Below are 16,504 nucleotides of genomic sequence, written 5' to 3' on the forward strand. Positions count from 1 at the left end.
GGTGGTGAAGTTAGCCAGGGCATAGGAGCTGGGTGGTGTCCTGGGCTTCCTGTTTGCCACCTGCGTCTCTCTGCTTCTTCCTCCAGCTCTGTGCCTGTAGACACTGCCCATGCCCCGATGCCTTTCCTGAGCCTGTGGGCAGCACTGGCTGTCAGGCTGGAGGGAGGGAGAGGATGTGTATGTGGATTTCCCTAGCCCTGGGGTGCTGCACTTTCCCTTTTGTTTCTCCCTTTTGTTACAAGCCCTGCCCATACCCTTGTAAACACTTCCTTTCTCAGCTTGCCTCAGTTTCCCAGCTGGCGTCCCAGGCAGAGGTAGTTGCATGTGCAAAGGCCCGGAGCCAGGACTTGATAAATATGGCTCAAGATACTGCAGCCTAGATAGATGTGAAAGTGTCTGTTTCCCTCCTATACTGTAGTTTTTATTCTGTTTACTTTGCAATAGACCCTTTTACACTATTTCTTAAAAAAAAGGAGGGGGCTCTTAAAGTATTTTATTTCAATCCCCTTTGCCTACTGCCTTGGCTCATTCACTTTTAATTCTTTGATGTGAAGCCATGTTATAGGTAAGGGAATAACTACTTATTAGTGGTCATTTAGTTCTTTGGGATGCTGATTGCTTGAGGCAGCTTTGGAGACAGAAGGACATCACAGACCAATGATTGTGAGCTCTTGGTCTCAATATAGCCTCCAGATTATAGCCTCTCTCTTGCGTCTACATTTCATATTTGAGACCTGCCTCAGCCTCTGTTTCTTATTCCAGATTGTACCCTATTCCTTATGGGTCTCTGCCTTCTGGCAGCAGTCCATTGTTTCTTATTCCACTGTCAAAGTTTGTTTTCAGATTTGAGGTGGTGTGGTTGGTGATGTACAAATGTTCTTTTCCATTTAGTTTTTGTTTTTATCACTTCTTCTTCTTTTCTTTCAGTGACTTCTGCTGATGGGATCAATGAATTTTAGTTTGAAGTTTTTCTTCTGATGCTGTATGGAAATCTGTTCCTTTCCTTGTTCACCAGGAAGGAATCTGAGGCTATTGGGATGATTTTTCATCTCGAGACCATGGGAAATAATCAGCTTTGAAGCATTTCCTGTGGCCATTTGCTGAGGTCCGGGAGTCCTTCAGCTGTGCCCCAAACAGATTTTCAGTGCTAATATTCCCATGGTAGGTGGGAGGCTCACCAGATACATCATGTGCCCTAGGAGCCAGCGTCCGAGGACTCTCATTCTTCCTCTGCAATTCTCTCCACCATGGCTCTGCTGACATTGTAGGCCAGATGCTTCCTTGTTGGGGGGCTCCCCTTTGGGTTACAGATGTCTAGCAGCATCTCTGGCCTCTGTCCAGTAGCACCCCAAGTTGTGACACCATAAATGCCTCTGCACATTGCTGCATGCCCCCTGGGCTTGGAACTACTACCGTAGAAGATGTCAGGAGCAAATTTGACCCACGTTCCAAAAAGCTCCAGCTCAGTGTTTTCAACATGTGGTTCACTTACGTTCTATTTCCTGCTGAGTCCCCTGGCGATTGAGCTATGTGCACATTCTTATTTTGTTGGTTCTCAGACTTGAATGCTCTGGGCTTCCGCTTCCCAGTGCTTATTGTGCTTGTAGCTGAGCCCTGAATGCCCTCTCCCACTCCTGGAGACTCGTCATTATTTTCTGATCGTCCAGAATGGTTCTATTTCTTGCCTTAAAAGGATAATGAAGCTGAGGCTGGAGATAACCCCTCCAATGCAGGCTCTGAAGGCAGCAATTTAGTGGCAGAACAGCGTGTTTTCAGGGAGAGGGAGACGTGTGGACTCTGGCTTTCCCTGGTGCCCAGCACCTAATAGTATTCCTTAAATAGCGGTTCCCTCTCTCCTCCTTTTCTCCCTCCTTCCCTCCTTTCTTTTCTACTTTACACTGTGAAGTTTATGAGTTGCAGTTTAAGTCTTACACTATTCTGGAGAGGGGAGAAACTTGGTAAGAAAATAAAATGTTTGAAAAATTTAAAGGAAACAGCCCTGGAGTGACATTCCCCACCCCACCATGGGAGTAGGGGTCCTAGATTTAACTGTCATTCCTTGATCCATATAATCCTTTGTGGTGTTTATGAAGATTGTAGAAAATCATGAGATTAATAATAGATGCCTTTTTTTCACTATCTTGTACTTGGCTGGAGCCTGTTTATTTTATGTGACTAATTCACATTCATAAGAAAATTATTACTTAGCCAGCATTCCCACCTGTCTTTGTCTTTCGGCAGCTGGAATTTGTTAAGGCCTGGGCAATTCTAATGGCTGTAAAGTGTCTGCCCTGCATGTGTGTTTCCCTTGTTTCTTTCCCTCTTTAACATTTCCAAATGAAAATAGGCTTTTCTGTGTAGAGGAAGAGCATGTTCCTTGGATCTGGTATGTCTGTCTGCCTCCTGCCCCGAACACACATTTAATTGACCCATCACTGTGTGCTGCTGAGTCCGAAGGCAGAGCTGTGCTCCAATGAACACCATCAACAGTTTTTGTCGGGAGGGTGGCTCATCATTGTCGACAGCCTTTTGTGTACCTGGCACCCATGGATCTGTTCTCTTTTCGTCTTCACAGTTTTGCGAAGTTGGCACTGATAATTCCATCTTATTGGATGAAGATATAGAGAATCATGTTCAAAAAGCATGACTGAGCTAACAATGTCAACAGTGGAGGTGAATTTGGTCCAGGTGCATTTGATCTACAGCCCCGATGCTCTGCCAGGGGAGCAAAGATTATCCTGAGAGGCCATCTGTCCCCAGTGTTTAGGCGTGTAGGTTTTGGAACCAATTTAAACTGGGTTTGAATCTTGGCTCCATGATAAACTCTGAGATTTGGGCAAGTTGCTTAACCTCCCTTGGGGAAATGAAGATTCCCCACTTGTGAAATGGAGATGTCTTAGTCTGTTCAGGCTGCTATAAGAGAATACCATAAACCGTGTGGCTTATAAACAACAGAAATGTATTGCATTTCTGTTTTGTATCACAGTTCTATTGTATCACAGAAATGTATTGCATTTCTGTTTTGTATCACAGTTCTATTGTATCACAATTCTATTGTATCACAGTTCTGGAGGCTGTGTAGTCCAAGATCAAGGCGCCATTAGATTTGCTGTCTGGCGAGGGTCTGCTGTCTGGTTCATAGATGTAGTCCTCTTGCAGTGCCCTCACTTGGTGGAAGGGACAAACAAGCTCCCTCAGGTACTAATTGCGTTGATGAGCGCTCTGCCTCCCAGATGCCCTACCTCCTAATACCACATTGGGGATTAGGTTCCAACATGTACATTCTGGGAGAACATTCAGACTATAGCAGGAGGTGACCCTTACCTTTTAGGGTTACTGAGCCATTCACATAGAGCATTTAGCAGTGTCTTGCCAGGCTCAGAGTGAAATAGGATAGCTGCTCTCAGATCATGATAGCATTTATGTAAATGAACTGGCTTCCTAGGTCAGAAAGCCAGGCCAAGGGGCTGAGATGACAGGAGGGAAGTAGAAGTGGTGGGAAGTGGATGGGAGGAAGCTTGAAGGTAGGAGTCCTTCCTGCAAGTGGATGGAGGGGAGCATATTGTGTATTTTTATTTATTTATTTTTTTTGGAGATGGAGTCTCCCTCTGTTGCCCAGGCTGGAGTGCAGCGGCTCAATCTTGGCTCACTACAACCTCTGCCTCCTGGGTTCAATTAATTCTCATGCCTCAGCTCCCTGAGTAGCTGGGACTACAGGTGCGCACCACCACATTCAGCAATTTTTTTGTATTTTTAGTAGACAGAGGCTCACCATGTTGCCCAGGCTGGTCTTGTACTCCTGAGCTCAGGCAATCCACCTGCCTTGGCCTCCCAAAGTGTTGGAATTACAGGCATGAGCCACTGTGCCTGGCCTGTAATAGTCATTTCTAAGTAATTCTAATTGTAACATAAAAGGATGCCGGGGCTGGGTGCGGTGGCTCACGCCTGTAATCCCAGCACTTTGGGAGGCTGAGGCGGGCGGATCACTAGGTCAGGAGTTCAAGACCAGCCTGGCCAACATGGTGAAACCCCATCTCTACTAAAAAAATATATATTAAGAATTAACCAAGCATGGTGGTGTGTGCCTGTAATCCCAGCTACTCAGGAGGTTGAGTCAGGATAATCGCTTGAACCCAGCAGGCATAGGTTGCAGTGAGCCAAGATTGTGCCATTGCACTCCAGCCTGGGTGACAGAGCGAGACTTCCTCTCAAAAAAAAAAAAGGTTGCCTTGATTAAACAGATATTTTATTAAGTCATCTCCATGAGTCAGATTGACAGGTTTCTGGTTGATTCTGCAATAATTGGTAAAATTTATCAATAATTCTCTTCAAGAGTCACTCTGTTCATTCATTTTATATTGGAAGGGGGTCCTTATCAAATTAGTTACTGTATAGGTCTCAGCCTAGGCATTCTTTCATTGTTGCTGTGGAAGCCAGCAATAAAAATCATGGGCTGAGGAAGAAAAATAATTGGTGCTGAACATCTCTGTAAAATAGTTGAGAATTAAGTTGCTGTTTGTAATCTAGAATTTTTAAAAATCATAATACTTGGGCCGGGCGCGGTGGCTCACACCTGTAGTCCCAGCACTTTGGGAGGCCAAGGTGGGTGGATCACGAGGTCAAGAGATCGAGACCATCCTGGTCAACATGGTGAAACCCCGTCTCTACTAAAAATACAAAAAATTAGCTGGGCATGGTGGCACGTGCCTGTAATCCCAGCTACTCAGGAGACTGAGGCAGGAGAATTGCCTGAACCCAGGAGGCGGAGGTTGCGGTGAGCTGAGATCATGCCACTGCACTCCAGCCTGGGTAACAAGAGCAAAAAACTCCGTCTCAAAAAAAAAAAAAAAAAATCATAATACTTGGAACAAAGCTGAGACTCACAAGGTTCTGAACTAATTATATAACTGAATCATTAATAGTTTTTCTTGGAAACACTGTGGAAAACAAATTGCCTAGCCTTTAAAGGAGGATTTCCACCGGTAGCAACATTCACAGAGCCACTGCCATCAGCGCTGCAGTGTGAGCTCAGTCAGGTGCATGCTGGACACACGCTACCAGCCGGCCACTGTTTCAATAGAGACGGGAACCGGAGGGCCTTGCAGAGAGACATTGTCAGGTGAAACCAGGTCGAAGGCTGAGCAGGAGGCTGCCTGTGGTTTTTCTCATGGTTGGCTAATGGGCCGTGAGGGGAGAGGCAGCTAGGGAGGCCAGCACTGGCTGCCATCCCAGGGGGGCAGTTACTGAGATGCCCCCCTACCCCATGCCCTGTGAGAGTGGCCGCTGAAAGTGGTTGTCACATGTGGGTGTTTTGTAAAGTGCATTTCTCATGTTCTTTGAAAGGATGGAACATCATGGGTTTGGTGCCCATGTCACACCCTTCGCTGTTAGAGTCCATGGGACAGGCGGAGTCAGGGTTGGGGCTGGAAGAAAACCAAGAGGGCATTTAATCCAGCCCTGTTATGTTATTGATGGAATAAACAGAGGCTCTGAGAGGGTGAGGGATGGGCTGGGCTGCTGCTCGCTCAGGAATCACAGCGCTGGTCCCTGCTGGCCAGGCTTGGGCTGCCTTCCACATCTCTGCAGATTTCCCCCTGATGTCTTCAGCTGCGTCCTGCTAGTTTGAACAATTTTCCTATCATAAAATATTGTAGTTAGGCAGTCATTCTTGCCCTACAGTGTCAGATCTCACCAATTAAAATATGCTTCATTAATTTTTATATGATACCCATTTTTATCCCAAAGAAGAAAAACATCATTTTGTGCTTCTGTGAAATCTTTCAAGTAATTCATTTATGTTTATTTAAAAAATAAGTAAATTGTTCTTTTGTCAATCCTAAAGCCTCAAAGCTTATGGGCATTTTATGTGTTGACTCTGGACGACCTGTTTTATCTGGGTGTGAGGCACAGATACATAGTGTATGGATATTAGGTAGAATGCTGTGTCAGGTGTCCCTGACCAAGAAACTATCATTTTGCTGAAAAGTGATGTCAGGACATCAGTAATGTTTTGGATATGTTTCAGTACTTTGGTAAAAGCTGTTGTGGAGTTGTAAAAATTAGCCTAGTATAAAGGTCCCATCTTAGGAATATTCTATTTTCAGCTAAATCATAGGTGCTCCTGTTCTATGATAGTCCATGGTGACGTGGTATAGGGGGTAAAATGTGATGATGCAGGTTCAAGTGATGGAGACATGTTTTTCTTTTCTGCTCTTCTGCAGGACAGACCCACGAAGACAAACATGCGGAGTGCAGCCAAGCCCTGGAGCCCAGCCATCAGGGCAGGGGGCCATGGCCCAGACCGGGTGCGGCCCCTGCCTGCGGCCTCTTCTGGCATGAAGAGTTCTAAGTCTTCAACTTCACTGGCTTTTGAATCCCGACTCAGCAGGGTATGGACCAATATGCACAGGGCTGGGCAGGGTGCCTGGATACCCTGGGTTGGGAGGATTGAAGAGGGCAGTAGACAAACCAGTGGCCTCTTGAGGCAGGGAAGGAGGCCCCCAAGGAGGGGCGCAGGAGGACCACCATGCCTGGACGTGAAGGAATGGAGCTAGTAGGTGAGGGTGGGGGTGCTCTGGGGTCCAGAAAGGAGGTCTACAGAGTGTTTAACACAGTAATTAAGGTCCTCTGCCCTGGGTTGCATGGATGCTCCCGGTAGTTTCAACCCCAGCACCCTACCCTGGATAGGGGTCGAGGTCATGCACGATCTCCGTAGCCACCTGCCATCCAGTTATAGTTCTTCAAGCCCCTCTTGCTGGACCCGGTAGCAGCATAGGCGCTGTTGATTACACCCTCCATCAGGGAGTGAGTTCTCCTCTGGTTTTCTCCTCCCTCCATCCCTTTGGTCTCTAAGGTTGGGTGGGCCAAGATCACATTCCTAGACTAATCTCTTTTCTAGCTGCATTTATTTATCTACGTAAGAAGCTCATACGTAGCTGCCCTAAGAGGAATTCATAGACAGTAGCACCTACCTCATGCAATACTTTAGAAAAATCAACGTGATCTTCTAACTCAAAAGGGAAGTATTAAATAGCATGCATTTCCACCTGCAATGCCTGAGCGCAGCTGTGCTAAAAGCCTTGAGGTGCTCCTTAAAGCACCATGGGCCTGACAGCCACATGCAGATGGGTTAGAGATGCAGCTGATTCCAGTTGTCCTGTTGATTACTGAACTACAGTGAAGGCTGCGCAGAGGGAGAGATGGGATTGTTTTGAAATAGATACTCTTGGAGAAGTTCTGATCCAAACATGGTGTGGGCTCCCCTTGTTTTATGTATTCTTGGAAAGTTTAGGTACCTTGGATCTTGGGCAAGCAGTACATTGTTTTTATGAGTCAAATGGAGGGAGTCTGTAGGTTCAGATAATAATAAAAGGTGTTGCTCCTGTGTCAGTGCCTGTGGAATCTGTGCAAAGTCTGTGGGTCATGGAGCAGTTCTATGTGCAAGATTGTCGTGAGCATTTTAGGACATCTGAATTTCCCGTCCTCCTACTCATTAAATGTTAGTAACACATCCAGTCATGGTGACAGCCGAAAATGTGCCCTCAGATTTTCAACACAGCCCCTGAGGGACAGCACTGTCCCCATGGAGAACCATTGTTCCAGGTGACAGGGTCCATTCTCATGGATTTTAACACTCTAAGTGGATTATGTCCAAATTTGCATCTCCAGCTGGGACCCCTCTAACTGACCTTGTGTCATTGCCCTTGGATGTCCGAAATCCCCCTCTAATGTAACATGTCCAAAACTGAATCTCAGTGCCTGCCTTTCTATCTATCTCACACCCCAACCAAACCTGCTCCCCATGAATCTTCCTGTTTGTGTAAACAGCAACTCCATTCTTTCGGTTGCCCAGGCCAGAGCCAGCAGCATCACCGTCGAACCCTCCTTTTCTCACGTCCCATAGTCCATCAGTGAAATGGCATCACTTCTACCCTAAAAATACGTATTAACTCTGACTGGGCACGGTGGCTCATGCCTGTAATCCCAGCACTTTGGGAGGCCGAGGCGGGCGGATCACCTGAGGTTGGAAGTTCGAGACCTGACCAACATGGAGAAACCCCATCTTTACTAAAAATATAAAATTAGCCAGATGTGGTGATGCATGCCTGTAATCCCAGCTACTCAGGAGGCTGAGGCAGGAGAATCGCTTGAACCCTGGATGTGGAGGTTGCAGTGAGCCGAGATCGCGCCATTGCACTCTAGCCTGGGTGATAAGAGCGAAACTCCCATCTCAAAACAAAACAAAAAAATATGTGTTAACTCCAACCAATTCCCACTGCCTCCCTTGTGACCAGTTGGGTCATGCCGCCACCCTTCTGTGTCCTCGTCCTGGTCCTTGAAACACCTGAGTCATGTCACTTCTCTGCTTAAACCCTCTAGTGGCTCTCCCTGTTCACTCAGAGTGAAAAGCAAAGTCCTTGAAATGGCCAGTGATGCCCTCAAGGCCCAACACTATCCTCTCCCTCTCAGATGTGGCCTCACTCCTCTGTGCCTTGGCTCCTGGAGCTCCAGCCACATGGTCTGCCGGTGTCTGGTGACAGCTGTCTCTCAGATATACCAGGCGCAGTCCTGCAGCAGTGTGTTTGCGTTTGCTGCTCCCTCTGCCTGGAAGGCACCTGATACCTCTACAGGAAGTGCCCTTGACCTCCATCCTCCTCCTCCTCCTGCCTTGTTTTCCCTCTCAGCTCTTGATGCCATTGTACACAGCTGCTTATTTAGGGTCTGTCTTCCCACTGGTGGAAAGTAAGCCCCCTCGGGGCAGGAACTGTATACTTTCTTTTTTGTCCTCAGCTCCGTCCCTAGTGCTTAGAAGAGCACCTGCTACCTGGTAGGCACTCAGTATTTATTGAATGATGAGCACACCTGTTTTCTGGCGATCTGATGGAACAGGAGGAACTTGGGGACGTGGGGCCGGCCTGAGTTGGAATCCTGGCTCAGCCACTTTTCTGCTGTGAAGCTGCAGGCAAGCTGTGTAGCTGCTCTGAGCTTTTGCTTCCTTGTCTTTGAGATGAAGACAAGGAGTCTTACCTTTGCCACAGGAGTAAATGTAGGTAAAGCATCCTACGTATAATTTTATTATTCTATTATCCTGGATTCAACCATCATTTCCATTACTTTTGTTTTTTGAGACGGAGTTTCGCTCTTGATACCCAGGCTGGAGTGCAATGGCGCGATCTCGGCTCACCGCAACCTCCGCCTCCTGGGTTCAGGCAATTCTCCTGCCTCAGCCTCCTGAGTAGCTGGGATTACAGACACGCGCCACCGTGCCCAGCTAATTTTTTGTATTAGTAGAGACGGGGTTTCACCATGTTGACCAGATGGTCTCGATCTCTTGACCTCGTGATCCACCCGCCTCGGCCTCCCAAAGTGCTGGGATTACAGGCTTGAGCCACCGCGCCCGGCCTACTTTTGTTTTTATTATCTTCAACCAATAGCACATTTTAAACTTAGAGTTTTATGTTTATTATTATTTTTTCTATATCCAATAAGCAACATACAAATTTAGACTTTTAAATGAATACATACATTCCACAATAATAGACTATTAGAGCTTGTGGAATATGGAAATATTTGTAAAAGCAGTGTTTAAAATAAGGCCTCGGCCAGGCAGGGTAGCTCACACCTATAATCCCAGCACTTTGGGAAGCTGAGGTGGGTGGATCACCTGAGGTCAGGAGTCCAAGACCAGCTTGACCAACATGGTGAAACCCTGTCTCTACTAAAAAAAAATAATAATAATACAAAAATTAGCCTTAGCCAGGCATGATGGCATATGCCTGTAGTCCTAGCTACTTGGGAGGCTGAGACAGGAGAATTGCTTGAACCTGGGAGGCAGAGGTTGCAGTGAGCCGAGATCACGCCACTGCACTCCAGCCTGGGTGACACAGTGAGACTCTATCTCAATAAAGTCAAATAAAATAAGGCCTGAAGCATAGGAGTGTTTCTAAAGACAATGAATGAGATGCTGGACACTTCTGCCATCAATAGGTTCATGTTTTGGAAACTTGTTCCACAGGGGAAATATCAGGGAAAAGCAAATATAGTCATTCCTTGGTATCCTTGAAGGATTGGTTCCAGGACCCACTGTGGATACCAAAATCCGTGGATGCTCAAGTCCCTGATATAAAGGGTGTTTGCATATAGCCTACACACATCCTGCTGAATACTTTAAGTCATCTCTAGATTGCTTATAATACCTCCTACAATATAACTGCCATATACATAGTTGTTATTTTAAATTTTTTACTGTTGCATTGTTAATTTTTTAAATTAATTTTTTAAATAACTTTTCTGCACTTGGTACTATGCACATATTAGGGGCCTTCTGCTCTCCTTCCTGATTCCTGTCCTCCAGGACTGATTTAGTGAAGGAGAATGATAGGGCTTGAGGGAAGGAGCAGCAGAGAGAAATGTACTCTACCTGACCCTTTCCAGCCCTTGTTCTGTTCCTCTGATTTGACCTTCTTCTTTCCACCTATGGTATGGGAAGAAGAAAAAGACTATAAAAGAATTTGGAGAACAGAAGAGAAAAAGGGGAAATGGTGGTGGACAAAAAAGCAAGTAATCCCACCCCCCCACCCCCCAATATTTTACTATGAGAATTTGTAAGCACACAGGGAGGTTCTGCAGTAGTACAGGGGATCCTACAGCAGACACCATGGACCACCACCTAGATTCTACAGTCGGCATCTCGCTATATTTGCTTTATAGAATGGATAGATAGGGTTTCACTGGTCAAAACAGGAAAACTGAGACAAATCCACCCAAAGTAGAACTAAATGCCTGACTTTCTTTTTTTGATTTTAATTTTAATTTTTATAAAATTTTACTTTAAGTTCTGGAATGCATGTGCAGAATGTATAGGTTTGTTACATAGTTATATATGTGCCATGGTGGTTTGCTGCATCTATCAAATGGTCATCTAGGTTTGAAGCCCTGCATGCATTAGCTATTTGTCCTAATGTTCTCCCTCCCCTTGCCCCCAACCCACCAACAGACTTCGGTGTGTGATATTCCCCTCCCTGTGTCTATGTGTTCTTATTGTTCAGCTCCCACTTATGAATGAGAACATGTGGTGTTTGGTTTTCTGTTCCTGTGTTAGTTTGCTGGGAATGATGGCTTCCAGCTTCATCCATGTCCCTACAAAGGACATGAACGCATCTTTTTTATGGCTGCATAGTATTTCATGGTATATAAGTGCCACATTTTCTTTATCCAGTCTATCGTTGATGGGCATTTCTGTTGCATTTACACTCCCATAGGAACACAGTGTAAAAGCGTTCCTGTTTCTTCCCAGCCTCATCAGCATCTGTTGTTGTTCTTTTTTTTAAAGGGATGATCACCATTCTATCTGGCGTGAGATGGTATCTCATTGTGGTTTTGATTTGCATTTCTCCAGTGGTGATGAGCATTTTTTCGTATGTTTGTTGGCTGCATAAATGTCTCCTTTTGAGAAATGTCTAAATACCTGAGTTTCATTATTGGTCTGAACTGAAGGAGCAGTGAAAGAAAGAGTGGGAGATGGGGGCACGGGAGCTCAGGGAGGGTGCAGACACTCCTGTAAATCCTCCTTATGGTGTCTGAGCACAGCCCAGAAAGAAGAGTACCTACAGCGCTCCGGTTGACGAAGGCTGCCCATCCTGGCCATTTGTGAGGCCCAGGTCTATTAGTCAGGCCTTTCTTGGTTGCGATGATGAAATGTTCGCTTGAGCTTGCTTCAGCAGAAAAGGAATGTGCTGAGCAGATCCTCAGGCTCCCATGTCACTATGAGTGGGACACAGGTGCATATTAACAAACCCTTCCCATGACTTTGATGTCTGCTTCAGTTTGAGAAGCACTGTCTAATCATAACATGTTACCCATGGCTAATGACCAGATTATGTTATGTCTGATGATTTTAGAGCTGTGGATTCTTTTCAGCATCTTTGTGGAATTGAGAGGAATTTCTTAGTTGCTTTAATCTGTGAAGTAGTTAAACTTTTTCCTTTTATACGCTTTCTTATACAGGTGGTTTGTCAGTTTAAATATCAGTGAAACTGTTAGTGAAGATACTTACTAGACAGCAAAGCAACGCTGAAGCGCACACCTTCCTAGGATCTTCTAGAGCAGCCAGAAATCTCAAGTGGTGCTGTGGCCAGGAAACAAAACCAAAAAATGCAGCGGCAAATAGAGAAAGAGCGAGAATTAGTAACTGACACTGGTAGCTTTCCCTTTGATGTTGCATCCAAAAACCAGTGACAGAGTAAGAGTAATTTCCTTCAGCTGTTTGTTTTGAAGGACATGTGGGATCAGTTTTTTGTCTTTATGTCCTACCCCTAGGAAACCTTCTAAGCTACCAGTCTTTTTCAAATGGAATTCCTTGTGGAAGGTGCAGGGGAGATGAAGCACGCCCTTTGAAAGCTTTGCTGCTACCCAAACTCCAGGCCAAATGGGAGGGAGGTGGCACAGCATGGCCTGCAGCACATACTTACCCTCTTGCCTGGGAAGGAGAAAACCACATCTACCCACAGTGCAGAGTCAAATCCCACAGTTTAAAAGGAGACAGAGTCAGCTGGGTGTGGCCGGCTTACAAAATGCAACACAATAGCTGAGTAAAGTGTATATTATCCCTAGCTGTGCCTGGTGCATCAGAGGCAGGCACACTATACATTTTTACTGGATATTGTTCTTGGATGAATTTACCAGAAGAAGAGCCTGAGGTTCAGGGAGGTTAATGACTTGCTTGATGTTCTGTTGTACACTCTGGAACCCCACTGCATTGCATTCATCTTTTCCTAAAAACACTCTCCACCTTCCTCCTCCTCCTCGCCTTAATTTGAATTTAGTTTTTATAGGATAACAATAGTAAAAGCAATAATGATGATTTTCATTTGTTATTGTTATAGCTGGTGTCTGTTGAATGTATACTGTGTCAGACACTGTTATCCTAAGCACGTTACATGGCTAACTTGTTTAATCCTCAGAGGAACTCTCTGCAGAGGGTACCATGATTATACTTACTTTTTAGGTGGAGAAACCAAAGCACAGAGAGGTAACATGATTTGCCCAAGGTCACACAGCTAAGCACTGGCAGAGCCAGGATTCACACCCAGGTGGTCTGTATTTTGAGCCGTTGGCCACTAAACTGTGCTGCCACGTGACATGGCTTTTGTCCCAACTCCTGTGACATAGGATGGGAGCCTCCTGGCTCCTGTTGGTCTTCAGCCTGATGGTGCTGTGGAAAACACCCACCCCTCCAGAATGCCTCATCTCCCTCTCTGCCTGAGAAAAACCGAATCATGGCCTCTGCGGCGAGGTCTTTGGACTCCCCCAGCCCCTCCTGAGCTTTCTGCACGTTCGTTTCTCTGCAGCTTAATGCTGTCCTCACTGTGTTCTGCGTGGTTGTATGGGAGCCCCCTCTGTAGGTGGTTAACCCTGAGTGGCAGGGCCTCCTGATTCACTTTGACTTTCAAGCCATATACAAAGTGTACGGATCTACTAAGCGGACATGGACCAAAGATGTACATCCAGCTTCTAGTGGGTTTTTGGTAAAGCTTAGCTGAATTATAGTGTCCAGGATGGAAGGGACAGGAATGGAGAAGCCACAGGCCCGACAGAAGCAGCCCTGGCACCGTGAAAAGAAGGGTGGGAAGTTTCTGGAGCCGTTTCTTCTGCCAGTCTGCCCCTCCCTGTCCTACATACATGCGGAGGGCCGCTGCAGGCTCCCTAGGAGCACGGCATCCCAGGAGGAGTGCTTCCCTACCCCAAGGGCCTCCGCATCGCTGGCCCACTTCCTCCTGGCACTGAAATCTGGACTTTTATCTCACTGCAGGATTCACTGAAAGGCTGATGGATGGCTGGAATCTCTTTCAGCCTTTACAGCTCACATACTAGGTGGCCCCATATTCTAAAGGCTCTTCTGCCGTGGGTGAGGTGGCTGGAGGAGAAGGGAAGAGCAGAAGTGGGGCGAGGAAGTGAGCCCACCCTCTGCTCAGGACCCACTGTTCACATTCTTTTCCATGTGAAATATTGCTTCAGCCAGGCCCTAGGTTATGAGTAGTGCCATTTCCATGTTTGCGGAATGAATTTAAATCTGTTTTAGGATCAGTAGTCAAAAATCAGTGTGTTTGAAGTGGAGGTTATGATCAGTTGGTTAGTCCAATATTTGGCAATTACCACAGGGCCCTTAATGATGCAGTTTTTCTGACGTGAGGAGGGTGAAGAAGCAGGCACTACGTGTACTAAACAGAAGGGGTGATGAATACAGTCAGTGTAGGATTGTGAAGGCGTCAGCACATTCCTTCTTCAACTAATCAGCGCAGAGATCATGGTGGGGAATTTTTGTATTCTTTGCTATTTGTGCTCTGAGTACATGTGCACAATATGCAGTGACACTGATCAATAAATTCTTTAAGCCTAATAAGCATACATATGCAGTCTTGTAGCAATGAAGACATACACGGGGAGAAGGATCTTAGGTAATTCAAATTCTTCTCTTTTGTGAGCGGACACAGCGGCTCATGCTTGTAATCCCAGCACTTTGGGAGGCCAAGGCGGATGGCTTAGCTGGGGTCAGGAGTTCGAGACCGATCTGGCCAACATGGAGAAACTCCGCCTCTACTAAAAATACAAAAAACTAGCTAGGTATGGTGGCACGTGCCTGTAATCCCAGCTACTCGGGAGGCTGAGGCAGGAGAATTTCTCAAATCCAGGAGGCAGAGGTTGCAGTGAGCCAAGATCGTGCCACTGCACTCCAGCCTGGGTGACAAAGTGAGACTCTGTCTCAAAAAAAAAAATTGCTTATCTTTTGGAGGTGAGGAAACTGAGCCTCTAGATCATACTTTCCCAAGGCCCCATGGCTCACAAATTGCCTGATTCCTAATACAGCATAATACTTCATGGCCTCCTTCCAAAGTTTTATTTGTAAATCTAAAAATCTAAAGATGCTTCTGTTGGTACCAGCCTGGAGGACCACCATGGAGGGGCACTAGGAAAACAGCTGCAATGATGAGATGATGATGAGAGCTGCCAACATTTATATTCTTAATCAAATGCTTTAAATTCTTAACTAAGGGCACAATCCTAAAAGTATACCAATTGCTCTCTCTCTCTCTCTCTCTCTCTCTCTCTCTCTTTTTGGATTGTAGTGATACGGTCATGGCTCACTGCAGCCTCGAACTCAAGTGATCCTCCCACCTCTGCCTCCTGAGTAGTGGGGACAACAGGCACGCATCACCACACCCCACTAATTTTTTAAAAAGGTTATTTGTAGAAATGGAGTCTTATTGTGTTCCTCAGGCTGGTCTTGAACTCCTGACCTAAGTGATTCTCTTGCCTTGGCCTCAAAATGTTTTCTCCATTTTAGAATTGAGGAATTGCAGCATCGGTCCCCGGGTCACACAGGTAGGAAGAAGTAGCGCCGCTCCCTTCACTGCTCCCTGGGCTGCCTCCTGCCTGTGCGATTGCTGGAAACCTCCTCTGTAGAGATCCTAGACGACAAGTCCTCTTTCGCATCTCCCACTCCCTCCTCACCCTTGAAAACGAAAACAAACCCTGAGATACAGCACTTACTAACTGCTAACTCAGCACCAGAGGCCCTCCAGCCCTGAGCCTGGTGCTGCAGCTACCTGTGTATTCCCCCGTCACTGCTGCTGCTTCACCCCTGTTCTTATCATTACTGGCGCCACCTCTGTTGCCTTGCCAGGTCCTCTTGTGGTGCCCCAAGGGTAAAACTCCCACTGCTTGCCCACTGCTGTCCTGTGTTGCCTCCAGCTGTCATCTCACCAAGACCTTGAGTCCCAGGAACGAACCCCTTGTGGAAGGGGGCAGGGCAGTGCTACCTATGCTGCTCTGGGGTGGTGGTGGCTGGGGGTGGAGGCTGTGGTGGGATCTCCAAGGGGGTTTCACTTCTGTTCCCAGTAGGAGTGCTCTCACCTGTTGGATTTCCCGGTTTATTCTAGGTTGCAGAGGAGTCCTTCCTCTCTTGGCCTCTGCCATAGTTTGATAATTCTGTACTTTGAGTCAGACTTGCAGATTTTAATGTCAAAGAGCCACATAGGGGAAAAGCAGAACCCAATGTGTATGACTTGCATTATTTCGTTAAGAATTCCCTTAATCACAAATGAAAAAGGAAAATTAATTTTCCTTTTTCATTTGTGATGTCATCTAGGGAGTTTTCAAAGTTTCAAACCAGAATTGATTTTCCTTTGGGGAGCAGGAAGGCACCTGAGTGTGCTTCTTGGAAGAGTGAGTAATAGTTTTTCTCTCTTGAGAAAAAGCTGCCAACATTATAGGCTTTGGTCATTTAATATTAAACATATATTATACAGGTGACCTGATGGATGGTTTGAGAGGCTGGAGAGCTTTAATGAAGGGAGGCTTTTTACTCTGAGATGGGAAGTAGAAAGATCATTACAGAGTTCCTCTAAGAAGGGCAGTAGTCGGTGGCTCAAGCCTGTAATCCTAGCACTTTGGGAGGCCGAGGCAGGTGGATCACGAGGTCAAGAGATCGAGACCATCCTGGTCA

At 46.2% G+C, this 16,504-nt stretch overlaps 1 protein-coding gene across 6 annotated transcripts in view; it reads left to right on the top strand.

Annotated features, from left to right (window-relative positions):
• The window catches only part of SPECC1 (sperm antigen with calponin homology and coiled-coil domains 1), a 308,899-nt gene that overhangs the window by 76,572 nt on the left and 215,823 nt on the right, over positions 1-16,504 (top strand). For 5 of the 6 annotated variants that reach the window (XM_064378212.1, XM_064378211.1, XM_064378209.1 and 2 more), the window contains exon 2: positions 6,222-6,389. In XM_064378212.1, coding sequence (XP_064234282.1) covers positions 6,243-6,389 — 147 coding nt within the window. In that variant the 5' untranslated portion in view covers positions 6,222-6,242. Of the gene's footprint in view, positions 1-2,673; positions 2,689-6,221; positions 6,390-16,504 lie in introns of those variants that run through there. The other variant, XM_064378210.1, reaches the window with a different exon arrangement.

Source organism: Aotus nancymaae, unplaced genomic scaffold (assembly GCF_030222135.1).
Source record: "Aotus nancymaae isolate 86718 unplaced genomic scaffold, 86718_ANA_hifiasm-v0.15.2.pri h1tg000018l, whole genome shotgun sequence".
In the NCBI taxonomy this organism is placed as follows: Eukaryota; Metazoa; Chordata; class Mammalia; order Primates; family Aotidae; genus Aotus; species Aotus nancymaae.